The sequence below is a fragment of the Pelobates fuscus genome, chromosome 6 (genome assembly GCF_036172605.1).
Source record: "Pelobates fuscus isolate aPelFus1 chromosome 6, aPelFus1.pri, whole genome shotgun sequence".
In the NCBI taxonomy this organism is placed as follows: domain Eukaryota; kingdom Metazoa; phylum Chordata; class Amphibia; order Anura; family Pelobatidae; genus Pelobates; species Pelobates fuscus.
The window spans coordinates 147676811-147704584 of NC_086322.1; the positions used below are offsets into that span (position 1 = coordinate 147676811).

General features: G+C 38.0%; 1 protein-coding gene across 11 annotated transcripts in view; it reads left to right on the forward strand.

The window, feature by feature from the left end:
- Window positions 1–27774, forward strand: part of BLTP1 (bridge-like lipid transfer protein family member 1) — a 261114-nt gene that overhangs the window by 193131 nt on the left and 40209 nt on the right. For 9 of the 11 annotated variants that reach the window (XM_063458398.1, XM_063458399.1, XM_063458403.1 and 6 more), the window contains exons 43-60: window positions 1222–1380; window positions 3682–3857; window positions 4760–4935; window positions 6759–7465; window positions 7781–8026; window positions 8837–8930; window positions 11029–11079; window positions 13202–13408; window positions 14134–14372; window positions 14720–14964; window positions 15050–15155; window positions 16570–16667; window positions 17017–17205; window positions 18361–18529; window positions 23570–23781; window positions 25637–25835; window positions 27296–27355; window positions 27537–27763. In XM_063458398.1, the coding sequence (XP_063314468.1) occupies window positions 1222–1380; window positions 3682–3857; window positions 4760–4935; window positions 6759–7465; window positions 7781–8026; window positions 8837–8930; window positions 11029–11079; window positions 13202–13408; window positions 14134–14372; window positions 14720–14964; window positions 15050–15155; window positions 16570–16667; window positions 17017–17205; window positions 18361–18529; window positions 23570–23781; window positions 25637–25835; window positions 27296–27355; window positions 27537–27763 (3560 nt within the window). The remainder of the gene's footprint in view (window positions 1–1221; window positions 1381–3681; window positions 3858–4759; window positions 4936–6758; window positions 7466–7780; window positions 8027–8836; window positions 8931–11028; window positions 11080–13201; window positions 13409–14133; window positions 14373–14719; window positions 14965–15049; window positions 15156–16569; window positions 16668–17016; window positions 17206–18360; window positions 18530–23569; window positions 23782–25636; window positions 25836–27295; window positions 27356–27536; window positions 27764–27774) is intronic. The other 2 variants (XM_063458401.1, XM_063458404.1) reach the window with 2 other exon arrangements.

Consider the following 27774-nt stretch of genomic DNA (forward strand, 5'->3'; position numbering starts at 1 on the left):
ACATCTGTCTTTTTCTAACACATCTGTTACATTGCATTGTATTGTGTGTAACTTTTCTCAGTAGCTGCATATGTCAGTAAATTGTAGCTTTATCTGTCTTTTCCATTGTTTGTTTGTTGTGTTGCACTTGATAAAAGAGCCTAACAAAAAAAAAATATCCTTCCGCCCCTTTTCCCCCAAAAATAATAGAAAAAATAGCAAAGAAGAGTGCACAATAATTAACCTTACATTTTGTCAAAACGGCAGATACAATTCAGTACTAAATACTACATGCATTACATTTTAGAAATGCTTCTCTTAAAACCACTCTGACTGTATGACCACTTGAAGTGCGTTTAGAATTTGTGACATTTTGATTATTTTTTTTTTTTCATCATCCAGTTTTTATTCTTAGGATTTTCAGTATTATCAACTTGTAGGAATTGAAACACGCATCACTTTTGTGCTTTCATATCAGGGCAATATATATTTTAGTTTGGTTATATATGAACATGCTTCTGTCATGCAACAAGTGTTATGGTCCCACGTAGCCCCCTTCCCTTTTTTTTTGTCCCCCCTCCACTTGACCAAGCAGCTACCAAAATTACAAGTGAAAAGATTTATTTATGTTATATTACTTAGCACACAATGCATTCATGTCACTGCTGGCTATGGGTATGCTCGTATGCTCCCACCCTGATGTGCATTGTGTGCTGGATGCCAGAGCAAGAATGACAAAGTAACTTCCCATAAGTATCCCAGTTAGGTATTAGTGTAATATAATAAATCCTAGTCTGTAGGAATAAAATTATAGAGACAGTAGTACATAAACCTGCATGTTGTTAAAACGATTAATAGTTTGAATGTATTTTTGACATTGTCTGACCTATAGTACAATTTATTTTTTCTACTATCTATACCAGAAGTTGGCAAGTGCTAGCATATACCCCTTTCAACCTTTCATTAATCAAATTTAGTCCTCTGTGCTCTATCAGCACAGAGGACTAAATTTGATTAATCAAAGGTTGAAAGGGGTATATGCCAGCACTTGCCAACTTCTGGTATAGATAGTAGAAAAAATAAATTGTACTGTAGTGTTGGCAGCACTCAAGGACTAGATAATTACCTCTGACATACACTACACCGTTAATATTTGTTTCTGACACTTATTTTATTAAAAACATTTATTTTTTTTCTTGGACATAAGAATTCTCTGAAATCTCTCCTGATTTATTGATACAGGGAATCCTGTGGCCACAGAAATGTTATCAGAACACCCTTTGTTGTCTGAACCATCCTCTGTGAGCTTCTATAACTGGATGTCTAATGCAGTGGGTAATAGAGGCATTGTGGTACAAGAGTCTCCCATGATCAAGTCTGGACACAACAGCCTTCCAACAGGTATTGGCAGTTAGATTACAAGATTATTTCTTGCTTGGATTATACAAGGTTATTTGTTCGGTTGGCGAATGGACTAAAGACAGAATCGTGAAACTACTGCATAAATAACAACAAAAGTATGTCTGATCTCATACATACATATATACCATGCAGACCATGTGTAATGTCTTTGGTCTAGAGTTTAATTTTTTTTTTTAAATCAAGTAGATAGCAGACTGAGAAGGCATCAGTAAGCTTGAACTAACCCTATTCATTAATAATGCTATTAAACAGAAATACTGTTGTGTGATTTTCAGAATTCATACGGCTTTTACTGCCATTGGGCAAACTTGCTTTATATGCAAGTATTTTTCCCAATGTGAATTAATTGCTGAAAAGAGTTTCAAAACGTGTAGTAGGTAAATATTTATTTCTTGTTACTCTATCAGCTGCTTGGTTGCCACAATCTGCTTCATGTAAGCCGGAGAGACACAGCAGCCAGTGGAAAGCCCAAGTCCTCGAATAAATGGTGAAAATGCATGGATATATGTTTTCATTTTTATATTTCTAATGCAGTTTCACCAAGATATGGGAAAAGTAGAACTGTGTTCAGAAAGAAAAACACTTCAAGAAAATGGTTCTTTACTGTACAACCGTAACACTTCTTTTGGCACTCTTACTGCTGTTTTACATTAGTAAGGTCCTCGAGATACAATAATTTCCCTGTGAATTTATATAGCAGAGCAGTGGTTCCCATCTGACCTGGTCTTCAAGGCACGGCAACAGTGAAGGTTTAAGCATTTCTCAATTTTGTTCCAGTAGGTGATACTGAACAATACCTGGATTGCTGGTGTACATTCAGGACTGGATTGGGAACCACTGCTTTAGAGGCTCTTTGGAATGCAAGTGCTGTTTCTCCTGCATGTTCTGTTACGTAGGTCTAGCTTCCATGAGAGAAGAGTATTAAATTCAGTACAATGTATGATAAATTGTTATAAAGTTTGAATGTGTGTCTTTGATGTTTTCATTGTGTACAATATTTTCATATTCATTCATACATCTGTAATTAACATTTGCTAGATCCCTACCGTATTGCATAAATATTTGATCAAAGGTGTTAGAGACATCATACACTTGTAACATGTTTTTGTTTTTTTTGTTTGTGTTTTGTTTTTAGGGTTACTCCAACCACACCCACTGTTTCTGGTCAGAGTAACCCTCCCTATACTGGTTCCCCCATCTCCCCCCAAAAAAGAATTTGCCAAGTTCTCGCTGGAGTCCAGTACCCCTTTGCTGAAGTTTGGTCCCTTTGATCAAAGGAGTCAAAGAGTTAGAGGCATGCTGTATATGCTGGGATCAGATACCATATATGCACAGAATTTGTTTGCTCCGGGCCGGCTGATGATGCCCCAGTGATGCTGCCAGAAGTGGAGTTACACCTCTGGCAGCAGAGGGTTTAAACTACGTATGTGCAGAGTTTCCTTGTGAAGGCACCGGGCACCATGGCTACTTTAAATCAGTGAAGTGGTCATGTTGCTTGGAGTAAAACTTTAACGTGTTTAATTTTTTCATGGCATTTGCAAGAGCAGAGATTATTTGTACCATGATAATTGCATATTCCATGGGATAAACTGTAATATTTAATAGTTTGATTCCCTTACCCATTTAATGTCTCGATTGCAGATTACAGTCCTGATTTGGGATTCTTCTTTCCCTGCTTTAGGCATTCTGTGCATGGGCAGTTTATATAATCAGTGCAATCAATAATTGCATTGTTGATTAATCACTACTTGTCAATCTGCATGCTATTTCAACTGCACCTCTTAAGACCATATGTCATACTAACTGATCTATGCATCATGAATTGTGCCCCTAATTACCAAGTGCCCCATTGTATACATGACTTAAAGTACTGGTTAGTACACATTCTTGATCCTTTCCCCAGTTCCTTTATCATCAATCAATACCTTTATCATGTGCCAGTCTGAATCATATGCAATCAAATGCATCAGTGGCCCAAATGTAAGTACATTTTAAAGGAATCTGTAATGCCTTCTGATTTTATAGAATGCTGTACCTTTTACAGAACAGATCAAAGAGAGATTGAAATGTGTTTCCCTTATTTGTGAGAGCATCTTTTGTGTCAAACTTATTCCAGCACATCACTTTTGCCATGTTTGCAGCAATATACAGGTAGAATAAACAAATAAAATAGCTCAACAAATCAATTAATTTCAAAGCATGTTAAGCCTATAGGTATATCAAGAATTCTTTTTACAATTTTAAGGCCTTTTCCACAACTTTTTCTCTCTACTTTTCTAGGTACTGTGCATAATCTACCTACAATTCCATCTGCATCAGACTTCAACACTGTACTGTCCAGTGAACAGAACACCCTGGATGGGACCCATTCTCAGCACAGTAGTAGCCAAGAGGATATAGCAGGAATTGAAGAGGGAAATCCGGGTTTTCCTGCAGTTCAGCTTGCAGATGCACAGGTGAAAATGTGTTGACTTTGTTATTTAAACTGACTCTTTTGTAGTTTTCTTACCGGCATTGCACTAAATCAAACTATGGTTTACAGCATGATAAGCCCAAATGTTTTTTTTTTGTTTGTTTGTTTTTGCATGATGACTGATTGCATGGCTGTTAAAAAATCAAAACAAATAAAAAGCCTTCTGTACCCTACCTTGCTAGTTCAGGAGAAAACAATGGGACCAAGAGAAGAATATGGTCAGCTACACATGTCCCTTGAGCAGCAAGTTCTCATGGGGTTGTTCATGCATGTCTAAAGCAGCTGCGAGCATTATTTAATTTGCTTTAGAAAAAAGTAATGAGAGAAATGAGGTCAGTTTGACAGACAGTTCTCAATGAGTGCAGTGACGTTCACAGTTGCATTGTGCCTGAGTGGTCAGTCATTCATTTCTACGAAGAATAACTGATCATGTGTTGTAAATGTGTGCATGCTGACTCCCATTCATGAGCAGGAATGCTTGAGTAAGAGGCCCTAAATCTAAGCCCTGGAAGCAACTAGCCATTATGCTCTGTTATTAATCCATTTTAGCAATAAGAGGATTCTCACATGAATCAAAATTATTTTAGATCAGGTTTTCATCTTAAAAGTAGTATCTTTTGCTCATATTCAGCGTTATAGAACACTTTCTTATATGCTTCTATATCAGCATCCATTTAAACAAGAAATAGAGGCTGTGAATTGTAATGTATTATAGTTCTTGCACAGCGTGCATCTGGATATTGCGGTGTGACCAAAAGCAATCTTTGGGGCATGATCCATAATCTGAAAACCAATTTGTATGTGGCACCACATCCAACTGCATTTCATTAACTGACACCCTCTTTAACACTGAGCATGCTAATAACCAGAATTACCTATTTGCAGGTGGTGTTTAAACCTCTACTGAGCCATACCGGAATCCAAGCTCAAGATGTTGTTCCTCTCAGCTACAGAATGTATTTTGGGGAACATCTGTCTTTCTCTGGCACATTGGATTGTCTTAGAGCTGACATTGTTGATTCAGACACATCAAAAGAGAGGAGAAGTAAAAGAGCCAGAAGGTCTGCATTTAATTGTGTTTTATATAAATGCTCATTGTTTGCTTGCAACATTCTATAATAAAAATTTGTTTTAAAGTAAGCCCTGTGCTCAAACTCCCGCTACTTTTAGGCGGCAGCAATGACTATAGGACACATCTATAATAAATGCTGACTTTGTTTGCTTTTGCATATTGGCGGTTCTTGCCCTGTAATTAGAGCTGAGCACAACATTTGCAAGTTCTGTTATAATGCTGAATCTATTTACACCTAAAGTTGGTAGATACATGGACTAAAGAAAATTAGTATTTACTGCATTCCGTTTCAGTCCATGCTCACGTGAACGTAAAGCGGTAATGTTATTTTCTTCTATTAGTTATCCTTTCATTATGCTCCTTGTATCTTCAATGATTACACTCCGCTCTTGCCACTAGATGCTACCAAGGAGCTTGTCCATGCTCTAGTAATTTCCCACATGGATTATTGTAACCCTCTCCTAATTGGTCTTTCCAAAAGCCGTATTGCCCCACTACAATCTGTAATGAATGCTGCCGCCAGCTTGATTTTCCTCTCTAGTCGGTCCTCTCACACCTCACCCCTCTGTCAGTCCTTACATTTGCTTCCTGTATCCTATAAGAGTCAATTCAAAGTACAAACCCATATCTATAAAGCATTGAACATTCTAGCCCCTTTTATATCTCCTCACAGATCCATAGGTATGCTCCTTCTTGGTCTCTTCGCTGTGCCCGTGACCTTCTCTTGTTAGTTGCTCGCACCCTGTGATGCTCGCTCTATAATTAATTTTTTAACTGGAGTGGGAGGAACTAGTCGCAATTTTAAGAGTTTTGCTGCCAAACAATAATTCACTTTGTTTGAGGGCCTTTTATGTCACTAGCTAGGATTTTAGGCCTTTATTGGAGTGCCTCAAAATTATTTTATTTAACTACCAATGAGAACACTACTTTAGGACAATCATTAACTATAAGTGAAAAATATGTTAAGCCGGATAAAACAAAACACTGGAAAAAAAAAAAAAGGAAATCGCTTCTAAAACGGTTTTGCAGATAACGAGACAGTCTATGGAGAAAACGGTGGTATTGCAGTTTTCTCTTAGATATCAGTATTGTACTACCGTGCATGCAAGATCACTCTCTATATGAGCACAAAAAATAGTACGTACATTTTCCTTATATATCACTAAAGGTAAATTACAAAGAAATAAAAACAAGGTGAAATAGAGGGACAAGAAATTAATGTATTTAAAAAAGGAAAACTTGGGATGTGTCTATTTAAAATGAGCTTTTATTGCTTGATAGGGCTGTACAAAACATCCTCACGTATCCAGGTCCTTGTAGGAACCCTTTACTCTTTTCGATGTAACTTGTTCACTACCTAAAATGTCACATCTTAGAGTAAATTATGTATTTATATATTTTTTCTATATACTGGGAGACGGACCTTTTTCATCCTCATAGATCATGGCAGTTATAGTGTAAGTGAATGGACTACTAGCAAGCTGTATACTAGGATGGTTGCCAATGATATGTTTTCCCTATTTTAACAGTGTTTTGCTCTATTTTAATGCTATTCAGTTGCAAACTATGTTTTAAATTTGTTTGATTGCAATTTTCAGAAATGTTTGAATTAAAATTTCATGTCTACAATTGTATGTGGTGCTAAGATTTGCTGAAATCTAGCACAATCCCAAGTTGCTTACAAATTATTTTCTGGAATTTTGTAAACAAGCTCACATCGTTTTTAAGTACCGTAGTTCGAGTGAAACCAGTATATGTTGGGCAGTTAGTTTCTTAACTATATATTTTTTTTATTATTTTTTTATTTTTCAGACAAGGAGCCATTAATGTTCCTCCACTTGAATTTAAACCAGCTTTGATGTTGGAAACATTTAGTATTAATGCAGTCATAATGGAGAAGTCAATGTGCACACCACAAAACTCCACCAGTGCGCTATCTTTCCATGATCTGAGCAAGCGATACTACAACACCTTTCACTGCAATTTCACCGTCTCTTGTCAGTCAATAAGTCAGCACGTAGACATGGCATTAGTCCGTTTAATACATCAATTCAGCACAATGATTGATGACATAAAGGCAACTCAAACGGACATAAAACTTAGCAGGTATACAGCTGGATCAGCATCTCCAACACCTACCTTTAAAACAAGAAAGCACAGAGATTTCCGTTCCTCGGATTTCAGCCGTAGTTCTCGGGGAAGTTTGAATGGAGGTGGAAGAGTAAATAATATGAAGAACAAGAGAGCCAACAATGAAAACAGTAAAAAGGAGTCTCGGAACAAGAATTCCCTTGGGAGATCAGAAAGACGAACATCTAAGGTTTCTCGCAAGGGTTCTAAAGATGCAGTAGACCACATGGCCATTCATATGGATGACTCTGATTCCATAACTGTTTCTGAACAAAGTGAGCCGTCTGCAGAGTGCTGGCAGAACATGTATAAATTGCTAAACTTCTACTCTCTTATATCTGATCCAACTGGCTTTCTGGAAAAATCATCAGAACCATTTGGCCCTACAGGTACAAAATTCTCTACTCTATTGTAATCCTCATTGAAAGGAAATTTCTAACTAAACATAGAAGGATTTATAGGGACATTATAAGCACCAAAACAACTTAATGGAGTGGTTTTGGTGTATAAATAAGGCCCCTGCTTTCTATACACTAAAACTGCTTCATTATGCCAAAGTTGTTTTGGTGCTTAGAGTAACCTTTTAAATGTCTTGTAATAGGATGTTTATATTTGTTATTATTGCCCTTTTTACATTGATACACCTGTTTTATAAGTTGTGTTTTAAGTCTGAGACCATCTGTATTCTTGTTATTAATGTCTAGGTGGTAGGAGTCCTCCAGAGCCTGTGTGCAAGGTGGTGTTTGAGAATGAACAGGATAGCAACAGCCTGAACAGAAATCAGAGAAAACGCAGCCTTGTGGTGACGGAGCCACAACACGTGACCCTGATAGTGTTTGGAATTGGCATGGTAAATCGCACTCATCTAGAAGCTGATATCGGTGGACTTACTATGGAGTCTGAGCTCAAGAGGATACATGGAAGTTTTACTCTAAAAGAAAAAATGAAAGGTATAGTATGAAAATCACAGCATGCACATGGTTATATAATAACCTGTGAATTGTCAGGAATTCATGACAGTTGCAAATTTAAGGACATAATACCAGATATTGAAATATAGCTGACTAAGATCATTTTTCCAGAGTGCCCATTTTTTGTCCTAAACTGTACAATTCCCTGGTGATTTCCCAACAATTCACAGTTTACTGTATAACCCAGATTGTGACACAGCTTAAATACTGTCATATATTCAGTAAAGGCTAAGGTCTAACGAAGCTTCAGTGCAAGATACGTGCCCTCAGCTGCACCTCTGCTGTGGATTCTGAGTTTATTCACCAAGCAGTTTTTAGACTTATTAAGTCTCCCTTATACCAGTCCCTAAGGACTTAATTAGTTAATTGGTCGAACTCTTAAAAATTGAGGATTCTATTCTGCTAGTCAGATAACCATTTCTTGCTTAATGAATTACCGGTATGTAATATAAGTGTACTAGTGCAACTAATACATTAAGTATATGCCTGAAGAACGTTTGTTTGCTTGTGTCTCAATAGTAGGATGTATTACATTTAAAATCGCTGCATATTGTAGAATTAAAGAATCCAATTCTTGTAGTATATTCAGTGTAATTTTTCAAATATTGACACAATTGTTAAAGACAAGCTTTTGCAATGCTTTCTCTTTAGATATTGGTTTCTTAGTATTTTCAGTTACTTTTTCCTGTCTCTTTCATCTGTCAGAATTTATAGAGATTTTCAGTAATTAATGTGTTTCCTGCTGAAATTTAAGTGGTATTAATAACATTTTTACTTTTGTGTATTTAGATGTTTTGCACCAAAAAATGACTGAAACTTGCGCAACAGCCCATATCGGAGGTGTAAATATTGTTCTTCTGGAAGGCATTACTCCAAATATTCAGTGAGTTCCAGATTTAACATGTCCAAATTGTTCTGCATTTGAGTAAAGCGTTTGAGTGATATTATTGTTTCCATGTGAATGGATTGATCCCCAACTACTGTATCTAATTAATTTTTTTGTTATGATAATATATATACACATAGGTAATTAAATGTATTTATATATTATAATATATAGCTATATTTTTTTCAAAATATATTCTCTAATATTTAATGTACCAGAATTTCCCTTTAAATACAATGTCAATAGTGCTTACATAAAAAAAAAAAAGATTAACGGGGTAACAAAATAATCGTTACAAACCTTAGCCATGAATACAGGTATCTCTTGCACTCAGTGTTTCAGGTGAGTTATAGTTTGGGGGGCAGTTATCAAACTTTGCATCTTAACCACAGTACATTTTTGGAACAGTTTAAATCTGTTGGTTTTTTTTTTTCTCATCTGGTATTTTTTTTTTTTTTTTTTTTTACTCCTTAAAGGAACACTAGAGTCACCAAAACAACTTTAAAATAGTTTTGCTGTATAGAATATAGATCATGCCTCTGAAGTCTCACTGCCCAATATTTTTTTCCATTTAGAAGTTAAATCAGTTTTGTTTCTGTTAATGCAGCCCTACTCACACCTCCCCTGGCTGTGACTGGCACAGCCTGCATGAATAAAACTTTTCATTTTCAATTAGATGTTAACTTACTTTAAATGTTTTTATCTTGTGTTTTGTAAATTGAACTTTAATTACATACAGCAGGCTCCTGCAGTGTCTAGCAAGCTATTAACAAAGCAGAAGATACATTCTAATTTAAACAGAATTTGCACTAAAGAAAGTCTTCACGAAGTGTTTAGGAAGGCTGTGTAAGTCATATGCAGGGAGGTGTGCCTACAGCTACATAAACAAAGTGATTTAACTCCTAAATGGCAGAGAATGAAAGCAGGGGCACAGTCTATACACCAAAAGTGTATTATTAAGTGAAAGTTGTTATGCTGACTGTAGTGTTCCTTTAACTGTCATCTTTGAATATACAGCCTTTTTTTTCGCAACACAATGGGTTTATAAATTTTCCAGCAATGTTTCCACCTTTCTAAATCTAGCAGTTTTCTGAAATGAAAATTCCTATGAAAACTAGTTGAATTTACTTTAATGAAAACAATCAGGGCCAAATTGGGAAAAATATCAGGCCTGGGCATTTTTTAATCACAGCGGCCCAGTGAGAAGCGGGTTGAGCAGGTTATTTTGTGGGTGTTTTGTCATATCCAATGACAAGCATGCCCTCTCTCAAAGTGAGCATGATGGCTCAATGCTCTTCCAGGGCACACCATGTGCATTGCTCTCCCATGAGAAAAATGTCCTGTTTTTGTTCTGCGCAGCACAAGCAAATTTAATGACACGCTTAAACTGTGTTTGCTTGTGACTTGTCTCTGATGTCTCTATAGTGGGATACCAGAGGACAAAAGGAACAGGAAATTGTGCTTGTGTTTGGAGGTTGCTTGTAATATTGCATGTGTGTAGAGTAAACAGGTTGTGCTGTGGCATTTTGGGTAAATGGGTCCATTTTAATTATTATTATTATTTTTTTTTTTTAAATGAATCTATTTAATTGTAAATTCCTCAATTTTTCACGGATATTTCCGTTCAAATTCAAAGATACCAAATTCACAGTGGCAAGAAAAAGAGTCGTGAAACAGTTTGTTAAAGGAGCGGAAGATTCACCAATTTGTTGTGTCAACAATAAAATAGCATTTATTCAAAAAAAATTACTATAAGGGCACAACTGAGAAAAAAAAACAGATGCACTTCAGCAAATGTAACTGTTTTGATTTGTGAGAAATTGCAATGTTTACATTTGTCAGAAGGCCTCCAGTTGGACAACTAGAGACACATATCAGTGTGAGAATACCTAAAACATGCACTGCTCCTTAATATTTGAAGTCTAACATTGGGACTAACGGGTCTAAATGAAATTCACTTTCTGCCCAAGCATTGCTTATCCCCATGTCATATTGCTGGGTTGCAGTATGTATCAAACAATGCCTGCATGAATGATTATTCTTTATTGGTTTCTTTTTGTTTTTTTCTTGCTTTCTCTACAAACTTCATCTTTAGACTGGAGGATTTCCCCACATCTCCAACAAGCACAGCAAAACAAGAGTTTCTGTATGTCCTGATATTATATGTGTTATTAGTTTTACTGTTGTGATGTGTTGTGAGATGTTGGTGGCTGATTTGGTGTTTTGTTTAGTGTGTATTCTTTTTTACTTGTGTTATCTGTGTTAGGTGCTGCTGTATTATATGACTAATCTAATAGTAATATCTGAGCCAAAAAGTAACTAATAACTAACCAAACTTGAAACTCACGCTGTGGGTTAAAGTCACAATTTTTGGAATGCTGTATTAAAAATGAAGTGTTATTAAATAAAGAAAAATGTAGTGTCTGAAATTAGGGAAAACATATTAGAATAATGCACTTTAGTAACAATTGTAGGTTAATGAGTACATTGTTAAAGAACAACAACAAATATAATAAGTGGAATCCAACATTTTATGTAGGTAAGCTAATGGAGACAGTTGAGGTGTCAGGAAAAAAAATTAAAACCAGATATGGTGCTCTGTGAAATGAAATTTTCATTGATGTAAAGTCAGATAATGCAGGTGAAAATGGTGAATGATGTGGGGAAATAAAACATTGAAACCAAATTGTGGACAGATAATCTTTGTATGTGTGAAATACAAAAGAGAGACAGGAAAAATATTCTAGATTGATGCAATAAAAATAGAAAAGATGCAACAATTAATGTTAAGTAAACAAAAGACAGGATTTACAATTTGAAATCCTATACTGCGAGCTTGGATTGGAAATTAATCTCCACTGCAAACTTCCTCCTGCAACTTGATCTCTGGGAATGGAGAGGGCAACAGAATGCACAGCTGCCATTTCCAGATGAGTTGTACAACCTCTGTCAGTAACTTCCAAGTTAATGCAATCTAGAAGTTTCAAGAAATCTTCCACAGCTACATGGGTGTATATTAGTTATTGTCTTTATTTTGATGCTAATGGCATTTCGAAAAAGGCAGTAAGTGGTTCATGCTAGACCCCCCAGGACTTAATTTCCACTAACCAGATGTATATAACTGCAGATGTGGATGTTATTGTTTGGGTTCCTTGCTACCCCAGGGTTTTTTGAGTGCATGCACCTATTCCCATTGCAAGCTAGATGTCCCCTATCTTCTTCTTTCATGTCACTCTCCCTCATAATGTTTATATCATGAAAGTCTTTTCCTTCAATATGCCTTCCTCCCTCACCAGCCTTCCTACCCCTGCTTCATCACTATCCATCAGTAGGCAATATATCCCCTTCTTTAACAGTTGTACACCCCTTCCTCACTAGCCACTATGGCTACCTCACATGTAACAACGCGCCCACCTCATCAACTCAATCAGCAGCCTACCTCACTGACTTGGTCCCTCCTTTTTTGCTACTAGCTTTATCCTCCTTCCATCACAATTACACTCAGGGATGGAAATTCCCAGTTGACCACTTGCCTGTGAAGTGTAAAGAAATCCAACAGGCTAAAAATATCCCAGCCTGACAATCTTCTGGCTTCCTCCGTGCATCATGCTGCTTTTTGCCAAACACGTGTCTTTCCTCTCTTAACATCCATTTGTTACTTCTGTAGCGATTTTCACTCTTCACTAGTAGACCTGCCCCGGTTCACTCAATAACCATGTTCATCCACCTTAAATACCCAGAACCACCTCTATTTTTATCTGCAATGCATTATTTTGTTTGGGATTGTAAGAGGTATTCACTGAAAGCAGTTGAAATACCTGTAAGATCCTTATATTCCTCAGTGGTTTTTTTATGATATCACATTGCCACCCTTGCTTTTGTCGTGAGTGCACGTGGAACAGGCAGCTGCTATTGCTTCCTGGCTGTGTTGTCCAAGGCCATGTGGGTCTAGGCCTAAATAGACATTGTATTATTATTTTTTTATATATAAATTCAGTGTGGTGTGTATGTTAGAGGAGCACGATTAGAATGGAATAGTTTAACTGCACTCGGAACATTATACATCACACTTACCTTTTCTGATCAACAGTCTGTACTAATTACAACAGGATAAATATATGTTCTTCATATTCATCATAGGTTCAAGCAAGTGTGTTTAGCCATGTCTGTTCTGTACTCAAAGCATGTACATAACTCACTTGCTGGCTTTAACCGTGACTGTATATATTTTATAGTGTATCTTACATTTCATTAAACTGTTTATCTAGGACTGTGGTAAAATGCAGCATTGCCAAATCTCAGGCTCTCTACAGTGCCCAGAGGGGCTTAAAGACGAGCAATGCAGCAGTGTTCAAAGTTGGAGCCATTAGCATCAACATACCTCAGCATCCAGCTACTCTGCACAGTATGATGGTTCGAAGCTCACATCAACTCTCAAAGCAGATCTCAGACCTCATCAGGCAGCCATCTACAGTGTAAGTAACATAAAATGGAATTCAAAGGTATTTAACCAAACTTCACAACTCCTTTTGGTGTATGTAGTATCAGAATCCATTACCAGTAAATAGTAGTGAAATTTGTAAATCAAACATGGCCAATGTAAATATTTACTGTGTGTTTAAAATGGATCATTATAATTATTTGTTTTTAAAATGTGTGTAATTTAAGTTAGTGTATGTAGCAACATATTTGGAGGTATTTTCTGTCCAAATAAGTTTTGTTTATTTGCTATAGAACATGTTGACACAAACCACTTTATACATGCATAGAAGCATGTGCATTTTGCTTTGCGCTGGCTGGATTTGTTTTTATAAGTTTCTAAACTGAAATAAACAGGTATACCTATCACTTTATAGAAATTTCCTAGGGGCTATGAATCAAGTGGCTTGCACGAACGGTGAGCATGCAACTGAATCCTCTATTTTATATAGTCAAAGACCATGTTTATTATGCCTTCTACTTGCCTCAACATTTGCATTGTCCTATAAAGAGGTATATTATAATAAAATATATTATTTTCATTTTTGGAAGATAGTGACCCTTTATGTTATAAATAATTGACTAGTATCTTAATGAAGAGGGAAAGAGGTGACTGAGAATAATTGTGTGATAAATAGTAGTGCATAGATGCTCTGAGCAAGTATAATATTTTTGTCTGGATATAAATGACATTGTTAATGTAATACTTTTTCCCTTACAGGGTGCCACCTCCAAGAGAGGACATTGCAACTCCATTGCTGTCTGAAAAGACTCCTACAAGTGTGAATCAAACTCCTATTGAGACCAATGAGTTTCCCCAGCTTCCTGAAGGCCTTGAAAAGAAACCCATTGTCTTGAAGTTCAGTGCTATGTTGGATGGAATTGCCATTGGAGCAGCACTGCTGCCATCTCTAAAAGCAGAATACAAGATGGGAAGGATGAAAAGCCATGGAATGACTGGTAATACCATGACGCCCTTTTACTAGTGTAATATAATTCAATCACGTATAAGTGCTACATTATGTTAAAATAAATTAAAAAACTTCTTGTTACATGGTTTCACAATCAAGAGTTGTGTAATGCATCTTTACTTAATATCCATGGGTATTATCATCTGAAATTCCATGTACATTTTTGCATCGTGGCTATGATCTACAACCCTTAATCAACTTACTGCATGTACTGTACACGTGTTTTATGCTGTTTAACAAAAAGTGCATTTTTGATTAGACATGTGATAAGCTGTCTTTGAGTGTATGGGGTCTTTACAAAGTGAGGAGTGATAACATAAAATTCCTGTCTTGTAGGTGCCCAGACAAGGTTTACATTTGAGTTGCCAAACCACCGATTAAGATTTACTTCAAAAGTCTCCTCAACAGACATGTCAACAATTCCCCCCTCAGCCAGCCTTAACCTTCCTCCTGTCACCATGTCTGGAAAATACATCATGGAAGAGCATGATAATTGTTCAGACCAGGCATGGAGTATGGATGACCTTGTTACAAAGCAGGGTTACTATCTACAGGGAAACTACCTGCGTTGTGTTGCTGAGGTAACCTGTAAGAAGTGGAAAGTATTTGTAATTCTTGTATTATATATATGTCATCACTAATAAATATTTTAATTTTATTTTTTAGGTTGGGTCATTTGAACATAATCTAACTACTGATCTACTAAACCACTTGGTATTTGTCCAGAAAGTCTTTATGAAGGAGGTCAATGAAGTTATACAGAAAGTTTCAGGTTTGACCTGTTATAAGAGGGGGGGGGGGGGGGGGGATATTTTTTTTTTTTTTTTTTAATTCTTTATTTATTCTCAACTCACCATCGGCAGAGGGACTGACTTAGGATTACAAATAAGCATTTATGCAAAAACAGAACAAAATATAAGGCATATAATAGGAAACATCAACATGAGCTGAGGGTTTTTAGTTTGTTTAGACGTTAAGGACCTCAGTATGTGGTCTGGTGTTCTCATGTTCTCTCCTAATGAAGGTAATATCTAAGGCGAGTGTATGCTTTGCCCGCTGGTGGCATGTCTTGCTTTGTGGGGTTGCTGGCAAATTAAGGTCCTGGTCAGGAGCTATAGACCTTACAAACAAAGTAAATAATAAAAAGGAGAAATAATAAGAAAGAGTGGACGGTATTCCTAGGTAGAGTATACTATCTATGCGACCATTTCATAGTTGCCATTGCCTGCATGTCCATGAGGAGTTGCGTGTGAGTATGCCAAATTAAGAACACGCCAGGCTAATAGCCCTAGGGTAGTTATGCGCCTCTAGGTCACGTTGGGGTATATGTTTGCTGTCAGAGTGTAGAGGCGAGGGGGGGGAGGATCTCTCCCTGTTTTATTTCTGGGCACTATTGTTCAGTTTTTAGCTGCAAGGTATTTTCACCAAGATCAGGGATGAATAAATATAGGCATACTGCCAACATCAATGCATCTGTGCAAAATTCACTTTATTCCTTTCGGAAAAAGGCACTTGAGTAAAAATCTAGTGTTGATACTCAGAAATGTTACACTCAGAACAAGACGTCAACATAAAAAGCACAATTTACCAACATGAGCTCACCTGGTACTTCTGGTTCTGTGCAATCTGAGCACTCATGTCGAAATGAGAACAGAGAGGGTCTCGGTTTGCAATGGGCCTGTCAAAACCTGGCCATAAGGTCTCTAATAATGACAGCATTATTATTATAACGATCTTTATATGAATATTATTAGTTCTGAGGTTTCCAAATTCATTCTAGAATTAGTCTGGATATTCCAAGGCCTGGTAATATGCCTTACTATACTTTGCTACTATGGTTTTGGCTAGGTTTCCACTTGTATATTTATGTGGATTCCTTTAGTATCCTAATATCAGCCTTCTTGGCTATAACCATTAAAAAACACCAAGGGTTAATTCACTAAACAGTGAATTGAAAACCAAATTGCAAAATTCATAACATAAAGCTGTGTTATTGGAGCAGAAAATAAAAGGTTTCAGGTTGGAAGGGAGAGGAAGAAAAGTTGGAATAGAAATATTTATTATTTAAAAAAAAATAACAGATAAATTAAAGAACAGAGCGGCATTACACATTTTAACTTAACCTAAGTATTGTACCTAACGTGTGAGTGTCTGGAGAGTCTGTCTAAGTTCTTGTGTATTTTCAGGTGGGGAGCAGCCAATTCCTCTTTGGAATGAACATGATGGCACAACAGATGGAGACAAACCCAAAGCTCTTCTTTATTCCTTAAGCCTGAGATTTAAGGTGAATGTCACTACTTGAGTATAATTAAATAATGCTTTTAGTACAGAATAATGTTATTTTATTACTTGAATATGTACTGATCTCAAATGAACTGCATATATACAGTGCAGCTCTCACCACACAATATTTATTCTTTAAAGCCAAGTATGATGAATGTTGTGCTCCAGTAAGAGCTTCATGATTCAAGAGGGCTACCGTATGTGGTATTGTTTTTCTTTAGCCTCTAAAATGAAATGATAAACAGGGTTTAGTGGTGATTCATTACAATAAAAACTGCATTTTTCGAGTAACCGTGAATACATTGATTAACTAGTAGTTGGACAAACTAATGCTTCTTTGTACTTTCCAGGGAATCCAAGTGACAGCTACAACTCCATCCATGAGAGCCGTCAGATTTGAGACTGGACTGATAGAATTGGAACTCTCTAATAGAGTCCAAACGAAAGCAATGCCTAGTAGCAGCAGCAGCTATCTGAAACTTTTTGGAAAATGTCAAGTCGATTTGAACTTGGCTCTTGGGCAGATCGTAAAACATCAGGTTTGGACAAATTTAAAGCCCAGTGAACATAATTTTGCTTTGCTGAGTAACATGCAGTTTTAAATTGCACTTGTCCTTTGTGCTAAATGGCTAAAGTGCTACAGCCCTTCCTAACATCGCAGGGTCAATGGATTAACACAGTTAGCGAATGCCTTGGGTTCACACAAAAGCATGAAACGACATGTTTCTTAGCATTCGGATTCAGCAGTGAAGTATTCTGTTCATTTTCACTAGCATCAATGAAGAATGTGAGCCAGTTTCGGATTCAGACTTCATAGAAAGGGGAAACACTTATTCAAAAAGATATTTGAAACAATAAAGAGTTGTTTTTTATTGAGTGTATTGTTGGGAGAGGTTACACATGAAGTGTGGTAGCAGCCTATGTACATATTCTTAATCACATTGATAAACTATTATATTTACCTGTATAGCGCTTTGCACAATTGCATGTTTGACATTTGAAACAATGTCTAAAAATTCTAAATATTTATTTTAAATATTGAGTTTAGATTTATTTATTTTTTTTAGGCGTTGCTGATTTTTTTAAATCTGTAGTTTTTACAAAAATGTGCATTCGTCTGCCATTTACTGTCCAATGCATGAGTGTCCTTGTGATAAGTAAAATACATTTTAAATAAAAATTAGCATCTGGAAAAGAACCAATGAAATTATAATGTAAAAGAGGTTCATAAAATACTTTTTTAGTAATGGAAAAGGAAAAAATATAGGAAGTATACAGTTGCTTGGGTAGCTAGCATTTTACTTCTATACAAAGTGCAAAATGTGACTTTTTTCTGAATATTACTATTTATAAACCAAATTTAAGGTCATGAATACTACAGGCATATGCAGAAATGTCACCAGTACTAAATCTTACACATTTCTCGCTGAAAGCATTGGTTTTGGCATTATGCATGCAATCCTTTGTTTCCAAAAAGTAAGGTATAAATAAAACCAACAGTTGGTTTTAATAGCCGTGCCTCTTATTTGTTTCTATAGACTTTGAAAGGCTGTAAGCGGTCCCTTGAGTGCCTTGTGTCTATAGGGTTATATGAAAGTAAATACAACCCATAGGTTCCTTTTAACTGTTGCACTAGCACTTTATCTTTCAACACCTATTATTGCTTTAGCCGTTTATCATTTTTATTTTTAAAGGTTTATGAAGAGGCGGGATCTGATTTTCACCAAGTGGCTTATTTTAAAACCAGACTCGGTTTGCGTAACGCTCTCCAGGAAGAAATCAGTGGCTCGTCCGGCAGGGAGGCTGTACTCATTACTCTGAGCAGGCCCATCGTCTATGCACAGCCTGTAGCCTTTGACAGAGGTAAGAACGCTGCATTTCCATTGGAGTCCTGCAATCAGTTATGTTATTAAATCCCCATATCCGAAAGCTAGCACTTAAATCAGATACTGTTTTGCTGATTTAGTTTAGGTTGATAAGCATACACAGCAGGATTATGTTTTATTAAACGCTTTGTGCATTTTGACATTATACCAACCACTGACCTTTAAAATCAGAAATAATAATGGTTTTATTTAAAGCATAAACATTTAACTTTTTAAGTTGTCAACAATGCTGAGATTTGCTTTTTCTCTGTATTGTTAACACAAATAAAACTATCAAACCTAAATCTTTAGCATTTATGCAGACATAGTTCCATTTTAAATATTTCCCTGATATTTACAAGCCAATCGAAAGTCTCACCTTCTACATACATTAAAGGAGCACTCCACTGGAAAAAAAAAAAATATATATATATATATATATATTGTAACTATTTAGTAGATTCATCTATTTCAGTTTTATTTTTCTAAAAAACAGCTTGCAACAGTTGCAGATCTCTGTGACTGCAACCTTCGCAAGCCCCGAAAGCTAGTGCTGGGATTTTTGTTGAAACTGGAACTTGAAAATCTGTCACAAATGTGACAAGCTCCACACACATAAAGCACTTCAGAGAGCTGAAGTGCTTTGTGTGTGTAATGTCCCTGTAACAATCTTCCAACAGAAACCATCTCCCTAACACTGGGATTATACACAGGGCCAGTGCAAGGATTTTTGCCGTCCTAGGCAAAATAAAAATTTGCTTCCCCTCCCTATATGCGCTGCACACCATGTGAGATCAGAATGCCCCACCTATATGATCTGTCATATGAACCAATGCTTGTGCTGCACACGGTGTGTGTTTACATTAAAAATCCTACAGGGACAGACTATAGACACCAAAACCACTACATTAAGTCCCTTTAAAAGAGCTTAGTGGTGTACTAGCAAAACCATTAACAGATTTATTTAACCAATCATTAACAGGAGTAGTCCCAGAAGATTGGAAGTTAGCGAATGTTGTGCCCATTCACAAGAAAGGTAGTAGGGAGGAGTCTGGCAACTATAGGCCAGTAAGCCTTACTTCAGTAGTGGGGAAAGTAATGGAAACCATGTTAAAGGATAGGATTGTTGAACATCTAAAAATACATGGATTTCAAGATCAGAGACAACATGGGTTTACTTCAGGGAGATCATGCCAAACTAATCTTATTGATTGGGTAATTAAAGTAATAGATCAGGGTGGTGCAGTAGACATTGCTTGCCTAGATTTCAGTAAGACACTGTTGCACATGGTCTTGTCACCAGTGGGGTACCTCAGGGATCTGTACTTGGTCCCATTCTCTTTAATATTTTTTATTAGTGATATTGCAGAAGGTCTTGATGGTAAGGTATGTCATTTTGCTGATTATACTAAGATATGTAACAGGGTTGATGTTCCAGGAGGGATAAGCCAAATAGGAAAATGATTTAGGTAAACAAGAAAAATGGTCAGATTTGTGGCAACTGACATTTATTTTGGACGTAAAAACCCAAGGGCAGAGTACAGAATATTTGATAGAGTCCTAACCTCAACATCTGAGGAAAGGGATTTAGGGGTGATTATTTCTGGTGACTTAAAGGTAGGCAGACAATGTAATAGAGCAGCAGGAGATGCTAGCAGAATGCTTGGTTGTATAGGGAGAGGTATTAGCAGTAGAAAGAGGGAAGTGCTCATGCCATTGTACAGAACACTGGTGAGACCTCACTTGGAGTATTGTACGCAGTACTGGAGACCATATCTCCAGAAGGATATTAGAGTTCAGAGACGGGCTACTAAACTAGTTCATGGATTGCCGGATAAAACTTACAAGGAAAGTTTAAAGGATCTTAACATGTATAGCTTGGAGGAAAGACGAGACAGGGGGGATATAATAGAAACATTTAAATACATAAAGGGAATCAACACAGTAAAGGAGGAGACTATATTTAAAAGAAGAAAAACTACCACAACAAGAGGACATAGTCTTAAATTAGAGGGACAAAGGTTTAAAAATAATATCAGGAAGTATTACTTTACTGAGAGGGTAGTGGATGCATAGAATAGCCTTCCAGCTGAAGTGGTAGATGTTAACAAGTAAAGGAGTTTAAGCATTTGTGGGATAGGCCTAAGGCTATCCTAACTATAAGATAAGGCCAGGGACTAATAAAAGTATTTAGGAAATTGGGCAGACTAAATGGGCCAAATGGTTCTTATCTGCCGTCACATTCTATGTTTTTATGTTAATGTGAGGTAAATTAGAAATAGTGTCACCAATAATATACTAGATTGCCTACTTACAACTAGATGGTGATGGACTCTGGCTGCAGTTTGGCTCCACTGGTCTGGTGTAGAACAGGCTCTCTGGAGGCTGTTTGTAACTGTGGTCACAAAAATCAATGTTCTTGGGGAATGGAAAGCAGCTCCATTTTTTTTTTGGTGCCCTTTACACAGCTCAAGGTCTGGGCCCCCATGGCCTGACTGAGAGTATGCCTATAAGGTCCACCCATAGAGGATCTAATGTGTGTGCTTATGGAATGTAGAGTATAGGGATATCAGTTTCTGTAGGCAATGCAGTGTGTGTGTGTGTGTGTGTAGTGGATGCAGTGTGTTTTTGTGTAAAGGACAGAAAGAAGTGTGTGTTTGTGTGTAAGGAATGTATTGTGTGTGTGTGTGTAAGGGATGCATTGTGTGAATCTGTGTCTTTATGTGTAACGGATGCAAGGTGTGTTTGTGTGTATATACGGGATGCAGTGTGTGTGTCTGTAAGGGGTGCATTGATTGTCTATATGGGGTGAATTGAGTGTGCAAGAGAAGCAGTGTGTGTTTGTATGTGTGTGTAAGGGATGCATTGTGTTTCTGTGTGCAAGGGGTGCATTGTGTGTGTTTCTGTGTGTAAGGAAAGCATGGTGTGTTTTTCTGTGTCTGTAGGGGTGCATTGTGTGTTTCTGTGTATGTATATGGGTGCATTGTGTGTTTCTGTGTATGTATAGGGATGCATTGTGTGTGTGTGTTGTGAAAGAGAGTTTGTGGGGTAGGATAGGGGATGAGAGGGGAGCAGAAAAAATATAATTTCTTGTTTTGCGTCTTACATCCCCCTTTAATGTATCTCTTGCACGCCCCTTGTATGTCTTTTATCCCCCCTCTTTTTATGTCTCTCACATCCTCCCAACTTCTTTGTGTGTCTCTCTCCCGAGCCCCTCTGTGTGTCTCTTTCTCCTCTACCAGCACTTATGTGCTTCTCTCCCCCCCCCTTCCTTAGCTCCTCTGTGTATCTTCCACTCCCCTGTCCCTTAATAATCTCTTTCACTCCCACCTGTTCCTTGGTGGTGTCTTCTCCTCCCCCTGTCCAATAGAGCTCTCCCCTCTTGTCCCTGACTGCTCTCCCCTCTTGTCCCTGACTGCTCTCCCCTCTTGTCCCTGACTGCTCTCCCCTCTTGTCCCTGACTGCTCTCCCCTCTTGTCCCTGACTGCTCTCCCCTCTTGTCCCTGACTGCTCTCCCCTCTTGTCCCTGACTGCTCTCCCCTCTTGTCCCTGTCTGCTCTCCCCTCTTGTCCCTGTCTGCTCTCCCCTCTTGTCCCTGACTGCTCTCCCCTCTTGTCCCTGACTGCTCTCCCCTCTTGTCCCTGACTGCTCTCCCCTCTTGTCCCTGACTGCTCTCCCCTCTTGTCCCTGACTGCTCTCCCTTCTTGTCCCTGACTGCTCTCCCCTCTTGTCCCTGACTGCTCTCCCCTCTTGTCCCTGACTGCTCTCCCCTCTTGTCCCTGACTGCTCTTCCCTCTTGTCCCTGACTGCTCTCCCCTCTTGTCCCTGACTGCTCTCCCCTCTTGTCCCTGACTGCTCTCCCCTCTTGTCCCTGACTGCTCTCCCCTCTTGTCCCTGACTGCTCTCCCCTCTTGTCCCTGACTGCTCTCCCCTCTTGTCCCTGACTGCTCTCCCCTCTTGTCCCTGACTGCTCTCCCCTCTTGTCCCTGACTGCTCTCCCCTCCTGTCCCTGACTGCTCTCCCCTCCTGTCCCTGACTGCTCTCCCCTCCTGTCCCTGACTGCTCTCCCCTCCTGTCCCTGACTGCTCTCCCCTACCCCATTAGTGGTCTTTCCTATTCCCCCCCTCCCCTAGTGGTCTCTCCTCCCCCGTCCCTTGGTGGTCTCTTCTCTCCCCTCCCCTAGTGGTCTCTTCTCTCCCCTACCCTAGTGGTCTCTCCTCTCCCAACCCCAGGTGTTGTCTCCTCCCCCCCTCTCCTGGTGCTCTCCCTCCCCTCTCTCCTATCCCCTCCTCCCCTGGTGGTCTCTCTCTCCTCCTTCCCTAGGTGATCTCTCCTTCCCTCACCCCCCCCCCCCCCCCCCTCCATCCCTCCTCCCCCAGGCAGTCTTCCTAAGGAGCGCCCTAGGTGAATGCCTAAGTCGCCTATAGGTAGTGCTGGCCCTTATTATACATTACTTTTTCTGTAGATTATATCAAAGTGCATAACTACTTACTCAAAACAGGATGTTGGACTCCAGTTCCATCAGTAAATTGCAGAAGAAATGATTAATCCAGCACAAACCTCCAAGTCCAGGTGTCTCCTGTGTTGGGTGCTTACAGCAAACCAGGAACATTTTAGCTTTTCTGTGGGCACTCGTTAATGGAACTATCTGTAGAGCATGTACAATAAACAGAATGTCATTGAAGACTGGGTCTGCTCACCCTTGTCTTCCAGCTCTTGTTGGATACAGTGGTTAAAAATGTTAGGGTTTATAGTTTAAATCCAGCCGAAGAGCCAATGTTGAATACACTTGTTCGTCATGATATATTTCCAAGTCTAGATCCATGAGCAAGAAGTGATTTATATATACCTACATCTGTTTATCTACATCCCCAATATAGCAGTTCTGATAAAACTTGCTAGTACACCACTGTACCCACCTAAAAGAAAATATTCTGTTGGTATTATAAGATCTGCAATTTGAATATTTTTTCAGTGTTTTTTGGAAAATTATGTTTTAAAAAAAATCTTACTATTCAAGTTATTATTCCTTTACCAGCTGTGCTGTTTTGGCTAAACTACAAGGCAGCTTATGATAACTGGAATGAGCAGAGGCTGGCATTAAACAAAGATATCCACATGGCTACAAAGGAAGTGGTTGACATGCTTCCCGGTATCCAGCAAACCTCTGCCCAGGCTCTTGGGACCCTTTTCCTACAGCTTACTGTGAATGACCTGGGTATATGTTTGCCAATAACCAATACTCTCCAGGTAACAATACAACTTTATTTTTTTTTAAATGTATTTATTTTTGCACATTCTGCTAAAAACTTTAAAAAAAAAAAATAACAATAAATATGTTGTAGATTCCAATATCTCACAAATGCTAGATTGTACGTCTTCCTAGAAAAAGATATGACCATCTTAATTTTAGACTCGTTAAGGTATGGCAGATATTTACATGTAGTAAGTGGAGCAGTACTTTCTTATAAATAGCTTATTTTAGGGTTGCACTGGCTTTGTTGGTGCCCAAACCAGCAGAGAGTCCGCTGTGGTCACCTCCGGCACGAGGACATGGTCAGCAGGCAGAGCTTGCATCAGCGGCTTTGTGTTTCTGCTCCCCCGTTTGTAGGAAGTTGGGGTCTTCGATTTATGCCGGGCGTGCTGAGGCTGAGGGAGCCTGGTCATCCGCAGTTGGGTTATGCGGCCGCGGGCGGTCAGGTGCTTGTAGTGTAGTATACCAGTTTGCCTCTCCCCACTTGGTGGTCTCGCGTCTGCTCCAGTGCCACACCGCTCAGGGAACACGGGGTGGAGGCAGGTTGATGCAGTTACGTGTTGCAGGACTGCTCTGGGGTGCCGTCCGTGTGCCTTTTGGAGTAGAGGTAGGTTCTTTGCCATTGAGCTGTGTCCAGAAACACTCACAGATACGGTCCAATGTTTGTAGTAGTGGTTCCACTGGGGCAGTTGGTGTATTCATGGCGGCAGGGCCTGGTGAGGCGGCCATCTTGGTGGAGAAAGCCTTGTCACCTAGTTGCGGGGAAGCAGTAGGGCTTGGCTAGGCGGTCGTTCCAGAATGCCAGTGGGGACCGGGATAACCCCCACCGGTCCAAAAGGGGGGTAACAGGGCTCAAATTCCACAAGCTCCAGATCAAGGCCGGGATTGACTGCTTCCCAGTCCTTAAGTACAGCTTCAGGACGCAGACCAGTCGATCTTGTGCTGTGTCCACCAGCGGCAGGCAGTGAGAAGCCTGAATATCGGCAGATTATTCCTCAGGGTTTGAGGCAAGCTTTGGCCCAGAATATAGATCAATAATGTCCAATTTATGCTCAGTAAGTGGTTTTCCCTGAGAAGCTCCAGCAACATGTGATCTGCTCGGTTGGCTGTCAGGCCACTCCCCCCAGCTATATTAGATCTTAATTTTTCTGTTATTATTTTTTGTTACCCTTTGATTCATTTCCCTTATTACTGTTACACTAGATATTACCCAATATTTTAGTTTTATTTATTTTTATATTTAATTCAATAAAGGTTATGTTTTAATAATTTGTTTATGGGTTGCTTTCGTACTTTGAAAGGTCAGGTTTGTGAGGTATGAGTTATCTACCTCCGATCCTCTCTTTACCTACAATCTTACAAGTATATTTCAATTACAGGTTACCCCCCACCATACCATACTAGCAACCTGACACACTCTTCCTGCTTATATCAATTAAATTAAACAGAATTAAAAATAAATAAAAAAATAAATAAAAAAAACAGCAGCACTTTTTCCAAATAATATTAATTTGTGCAATTGTATGAAAGAAAAATGTATCAGATGATTTCCACATAGCTAATTTTTCAATTTTGGCCTTAAATTTGAAATTCACTTTGATTTCTCACTTTATTGAATAACCCTGTAAATACTGATGGTCTTGCTCCGACCTACCTACATTAATACTAAAAGCCACCCAATAAAGTGAAGGTTCCTCACCTACATCTACTGTTTGGAAGAAATGGTAGGCTCTGAGTTAGTAATGAAACTTAGCACTCAGGTGTGCATATTAAAATAGAGGAAAAAAGGTTATTTTGTCTTATATAGTCAATAAAATGTACCTGGAAATATTATCATCTTTTCTTTCCCAGGCTAACCACACTGCTGATTTTGATACTGGTTCTGCTTTAGTACTGACCATTGAGAGTACTTTGATCACTGCCTGCTCATCTGAGTCTCTAGTAAGCAAGGGCCACTTCAAGAACTTCTGTATACGCTTTGCTGATGGATTTGAAACCACCTGGGATGATTGGAAGCCGGAAGTGAGGACCGATCTCGTCATGAATGCCTGTAAATGTTTTTTTATTTTTATTTGTATTTTTTTTCAGTGGTATTGGTGAAACCACCATTATATATCATTAAAAATGGTAAAGATACCAGATGTGTTATAAGGTTTGTTTTTTTGTGTTTTTTGTTTTGTGGGATTACTGAGGTTACTGATAATATTCATGTAAAATAGATACAACTTGAAATTAGGGATATATGCTAAATCTTTTTCTTTAGTAATGCCATATGTATATTTTTTTTTTTTACCATTTCTTTTTATATGGACAAGGACCTAAATAATAATATACACCATGCAAGCAATATTGTCAGAAAGTATAGAGATTAAAATATGTACTTGCCTGAATAATACCTCTTTCAGCAAGATATCTGTGTATCCCAGAATGTTTGAGGCTATATCCCAGATTGCAATCTGCACATATATCATTGGGTGTCATACATATGGTTTTATTGTTTGCAATTCTGCAAACCGCAAAAATAAATAAACTTGAATCTTATATACTAAAATGCTATTTACAATTTAGCAGTGCAGGTTATAGTTTATATTTAATTTGATACGTAAGGTGCCACCAAGTCACTTTTGCTTATAAAGTAAATTCATATATGCAAAATTAATTTGCAAAGCTACTGTGTATCATCATTTGTAGCTCTGTTTTTAATCTCCAGTATTAAGCTTACGTATCCCTATATTTGACAAGTATGTATTTGTGACTTGTGAAAAATAAAATTAGATGTAGAAATTGGATTGTTTGTTATATCTTTACATTTAATAAAATGTAAAAAAAAAAAAAAAAATCCCCATAAACTTATCTTAGTTATATGTGATTTTCAATGCCACCACTCCCCCCCACCCCCCCCATTGGTTTACATTCCTCTTCAATATAATTAACATTAACATTTTGTTAGTGAGACTAGCTTAATTAGACTTTTTTTATATTGTGAAAAAATGCAGAATTTTGCTGCTTTCTCCTTTACCCTCTTCTTTTTTTTTTTTTTTTTTTCCAAACAAAATAATTAATTTTGCTTGCTATGATTATATTCCTAGAATCTCAATTGGTTGTCTAGACAGAAAATCTTAGTCTTAAATTAGAGGGACAAAGGTTTAAAAATAATATCAGGAAGTATTACTTTACTTAGAGGGTAGTGGATGCATGGAATAGCCTTCCAGCAGAAGTGGTAGAGGTTAACACAGTAAAGGAGTTTAAGCATGCGTGGGATAGGCATAAGGCTATCCTAACTATAAGATAAGGCCAGGGACTAATGAAAGTATTTAGAAAACTGGGCAGACTAGATGGGCCGAATGGTTCTTATCTGCCGTCACATTCTATGTTTCTATGTAAAATAAGAACATTATTGGATAAGAAAGTGTTAACATATGCATTAATATTTTACTATTTGTTTTCATCCTCTATGAGTATTCCTCACTCAAAACAATCTAAATTTTATGTGGTTGTTTTTCCTATCAGGTGTAGTTCCAGATGGAACATATGAAGTGTGCTCTAGAACAACAGGACAGGCTTCTGCAGGTAGGAACACCTAGTAATCAAAGTATTGAACCATTCTGTATGGTATGTGTTTGTTTTGCAAAGCTTAGCATCGATATCTTCTGGAATATCCACAAAATTGTTCCTCAAGGGATATTGTTTATTATTTTCTTTCTGTGTATTTTATGTTAAACATTTTAAATTGTGTTTGCATCTTTGACAGAAAGCAGCAGTGCAGGAACATGGACACTCAATGTGTTATGGAAGATGTGTGGTATTGATGTACACATGGACCCTAATATAGGGAAAAGGCTTAATGCCCTGGGTAATACTCTAACCACACTCACTGGGGAAGAAGATATAGATGACATTGCTGACTTGAACTCTGTAAACATGGCTGACATTTCAGATGAGGATGAAGTTGACAGCATGTCTCCCACTGTCCATGCAGTAAGTTTATT